Consider the following 4,663-nt stretch of genomic DNA (forward strand, 5'->3'; position numbering starts at 1 on the left):
CTTGTCTAGGACATTAAATACCTTCTGGATATCCTTCAAATTTTCTTCCAATGATTGACTTTTAACCACCATGTCGTCAACGGTTAACCCCACCATGTCCTTAAAGATCCCTGACACCAGCCTTTGGTATGTGGCTTCTGCATTTTCTAACCCAAAAGGCATCACCTTGTAGCAAAAAACTTCCTCGTCTGTTATGAACGCAGTCTTTTCTGCGTCCTTGGTGTCTATCATGATTTGGTGATATCCTAAGGTAGCATCGAGGAAAGAAACCATCGTATGACCCAAGTTTGAGTCCACCAACATGTCGATGGATGCAGGTAATGATCTTTCAGGCATACTTTATTCAAGTTAGTGAAGTCTATACACATTCTCCACTTTCCGTTAGCTTTTTTTATCAGAATCGCACAGGCTAGTGAGCTGGGATATTATACTTCCTTTATTAATCCTGCACTCAAAAGTTTATCAACCTCCTCTTTGATCACTTGCTGTCTCTTTGGTGTGAACCTTTTTTTCTTTTGTTGGACTAGTTTGACATTTTTGTCAATAGATAGCATGTGAGTGATAATGGCCGGGTCTACACCCGTTACATCTTTTGGCGACCATCCGAAAGTCGATACCCAGTTTTTCCATAATTTTACCAGACAAATCCTTGTTATACTAGTTAGTGTTGTGCCAAACTGTACCTTTCCTATCTGGACCTCCTCTACCAGGTCAGCCGCTTCTGGCTTTACATGAGATTTTAGTTTTTTCAGCAAGTCAATGGACATAGTTGCTTTTCCGAGACTTTTTGTTAGGTGTCTGTAACCTTCTTTGGCTAATCTCAAATAGCCTTGGACCACTGCTATGCCTCCTGGAGCTAAAAACTTAAGACACATAGCACCCATGTTAATAACAATATCGTGACATTTTAGGACTGGACGGCCAAGTATCACATTATACGCAAATGGGATATCTACCACCACAAACTCTATGTATAACTCTCGTCTATATCACTCATCACCTAACACTAAGGGGAGGTTGATGGTGCCCAACACTGCCACGGTCTTATTTCCTTATTCTATTAGAGGATAAAAAACTCTAGCAAGACTGTTTTTATATAAGGCTAACTTGTTGAAAATATTTAAGATGAGAAGATTAACAGAACTACCTGTATCCACAAGCACCCGCCTTACCTCATACCGGTTCAGCAAGATCTTAACGACCAAGGGGTCATTTTGAAAGAACCCTATCACCTTATCGGCAGGACCGAATCTTACCTCTTGTTTTGCCCATGGTTCTTGATGGACAGATAGGAAATCCCCTGCCTGCTGCCCTTATCAGGTCTCCCCATAATGACATGTACCACTCCGGCCATCTCGAGAGATCAGGGAAGAGAGAGATCCTCTTTTTCTTTTTCAAAAGATAAAGGAACAAGAGACTAGTTTCAATCCAATGAACAAATAAAGTTCAATGGACTTCCCGACAACGGAATCAAATGATGTTGTTGAGATTAAACTGATGATGTGACCGGAATAGGTCTAGGCTACGACTGGTCAGAATCTACAAGAGAGATAACAGAGGTGGTGGTGGGTGCCTACGGCAGCAATTCTGATGCTCAAGTCAATAAGTATATGAGTAGAGAAAGTGTTATGAAATACTTAGAGATTTAGTATTTTTGAATAGTGTACATTGGTCTCTATAGGGATTTTACCTTTATATTGTAAGAGATAGAGATGAATATAATTTTTTTTTTATAATCCGGTGGTAATATAGCCGTCTGTTTGATATGAGGCATTGTCAATCATTAGGCAGAAATTCCACGGCCACAGGCATAATGCAGGTATGTTAGGCTATACCTGATAACGGTAACTTCATATTAAGACTCACCTTGTTGATGAAAAGGCGAGTTTTTTGATAATAGTCCGAGTGTTAAAATGTCTAGATCTTCTCTTTCCGATGTTGGTCTGCATTTCATACTCACCTAATCCTTATTCTGTGAATCTATTCCGTGATAACAACTCATGACTCACGTTTGCCTATTATTTATATAGCATTAGTTAGTATCTCTTTCTGAACGCTTGATAACAATTTCTCCTTTTAACGCTGCAGAGACTAATTTATCTTTAAGACATTCAAATATTTGTCTCTTGCTCCAACCAATCAAGGATGGTAGGCCTAGATAACGACCATGATGAATGGCTTATAGACATCCAGCATGATAACAATAATCTGACGTGAGGGATATTTGAGCTAAAAAAAAAATTTCAGATTTCTAAAATTGTCCAGAGACTATTTCATATATATTCAAAATATCTTTCATTGCCCAACATTCCATTTCAGTGACCCGAAAAAATAAAAAATTGTCATTGGCAAACAACAAGTGGCTCACGTTCGGAGCGTTTCTGCAAATACGAACCCATGAATATTCTTATAATAAATACTTAGAGAAAAATAGTTTACTCATACACTTTCTTATTATAATTACGGAACAAAGATTTTACATTGCTATATTCTTAGAAATTAAGAAACATTAGAAAAAATAATTAATAATCAGTTAAAACTAAATTTTAATTTAGCCATGTGATACTTCAAAATTTTAATAAATAATTAAATTGTGTTTTTCATAATTAATTAAATATTATCCTTACATTTGAAATTAAAATTTATGTTGAAATTTAATTTAATTAATTTTTTTTTATCAATTCTCTTATTTAAAATAAAAAAAATCAATTTTAATCTCCATTTATTTGTAAAAATTAATTTATATTTAAAGAACATTTTTAATAAATAATTTATTTTTCATTATTTAATTTTAATTTAAAAATAAAATATATTAAAAAATTTATATATGAAAATATTAACAAGATTTTTAATATACAGAAAATGACTTTTTCTATTTAAAAAAAAATATTTTTTTAATTAAAAAAATATTTTTTATTAATTAATTTTTGTGAGTGTTCTAAATATAAAAAAATATAAAAAATATTTTTTATAAAACAAAAAGAGTTTTAATTTAAAATTTTTTTATTTTAAAAAAAATTGAATTGTTACATAATTTTATAAAAAAATTCATTTAAATTATTTTTTTTCAAAATAAATTATGTATATATAATTTTAAAAAATAGAAAATATAAGAAATACTATTAAAATAAAATAATAAATTATCCAAGCAATGAAAGGTAAAAACTCTATTTCCTAGTCAACGAGTTTCATTCCATGGCATGACGATTGAATATAGCTTAAAATTCAAATTGTTTATTGTTTTTCCATAAAATTTCTTAACCATACAACACCACTTGGGGAGGAAAAAAATTCAAACCATTGACGATGACTCCTGCACAAGAGGAAGCAACTCTCCGGAAGCACCATCACCGCCGCTGCCGCGGCCACCACCAACATAACCCTCTTCCTCAACAGAGAAATCCTCTCTAACCCACAAAACAGCATGAACCAAAACGAAAGGCAAAGAGCCAGCCAACGTCACAAGAAGATGTAAACCAGCATCAGTCACGACAAGCTGAACCACAGTTGCGACAAATATCAAAGGAAGCACAACTCTTTTGTCCAAAATCTTATGAACAATGTTAGAACTCGGCACGGCACGTAACAGCAAGAGGAACAAAGATCCTATGTAGGTCATGATCACCAAGAGTATCAGAGAGAGCTTTCGCTTTGGGATTAGGCTAATGAACAGAATAATCCAGACAAAATGAGTGTAATACAATGCGAAATGGCTTAGGTTTTTGATGATTCTTAGAGCAGCTGCTTCTGGGCTTGAAGGGATGTTGAAGGGACACACCAGTTTGAATTCTGCACGCTTGAAGTTGCTCCAGTTTGTTCCCGCCGTTGAAGCTCTCGGGTTACTAGAATCAAGAGGGGAGTCTGATCTGGTGGCGGCGCTTGGCCTCTGTATTGCTCCGTGGCTAGCCATGTTTCTTGATTAATTTTGTAAGGAATTGCTCTTGAAAACCTTGAAGTATGAGGGGAGATTCAGATTTAGGTGCCTGTGTAAATATATAGAGAGAGAATTGTTGAGATGAATTACAAAAATATCCCTGAATAATATCATCATTAAGAAGTTAATCTTTTATATTTAAAAAATTTATTAACAAGTCAAGAGTCTCACCGCTGCTTCAAAGTCGTCCATCTACCTTGTTTTTTTTTTAAAAAGAAAAAAAAAATTCTTTTCCTTTTCATTGACTTGTACAAGTCTACTTTCCTTGATTATTTTTTTCTTGTACTAGACATTGATTTGATGCCGTTAGAACCTAGGCAGCCACATTGGTTTAGTGCCATAGTCGTTAATCCCAATATAGATAATACTTCACGACGGAGAAACCAACTCAAAATTAATCATTCTAAAGTACCAAAGTTTGGCCGAAAAGGAATTAAAGCTAGTAAAAATTTTAGAAAATTCTCAATTTCCTTTACATTCTAAGATATTTTTGATATTTTAATTGCTTTAGATAAATACAAAGAAATATCAAATTATAAACTATTGAGATTTTGAGGTTTTCAAGTTTATAAAAATCCGAAGTGGAAGACTTTAGGTCTAAAGAAAAAATAATACAACTTTAATTCAGCTTTTAGAGGCTCAAATAAATAATTCAATATGATTCAAATTCAGACTTAATAGAAGGGTAATTTTAAAAATTTAGAAGTATCACTCCAAACCCAGCTATTT

The 4,663-nt window shown here is 33.7% G+C and overlaps 1 protein-coding gene across 1 annotated transcript; it reads right to left on the reverse strand.

The window, feature by feature from the left end:
- Window positions 1-3,216: 3,216 nt before the first annotated feature.
- On the reverse strand, window positions 3,217-3,980 carry LOC110613872 (PRA1 family protein D). The gene has a single exon (XM_021755246.2). The coding sequence runs from the start codon at window positions 3,908-3,910 to the stop codon at window positions 3,293-3,295; it is 618 nt and encodes a 205-aa protein (XP_021610938.1). The 5' UTR covers window positions 3,911-3,980; the 3' UTR covers window positions 3,217-3,292.
- Window positions 3,981-4,663: the final 683 nt, after the last annotated feature.

The sequence above is a fragment of the Manihot esculenta genome, chromosome 4, assembly GCF_001659605.2.
Source record: "Manihot esculenta cultivar AM560-2 chromosome 4, M.esculenta_v8, whole genome shotgun sequence".
Classification (NCBI taxonomy): Eukaryota; Viridiplantae; Streptophyta; class Magnoliopsida; order Malpighiales; family Euphorbiaceae; genus Manihot; species Manihot esculenta.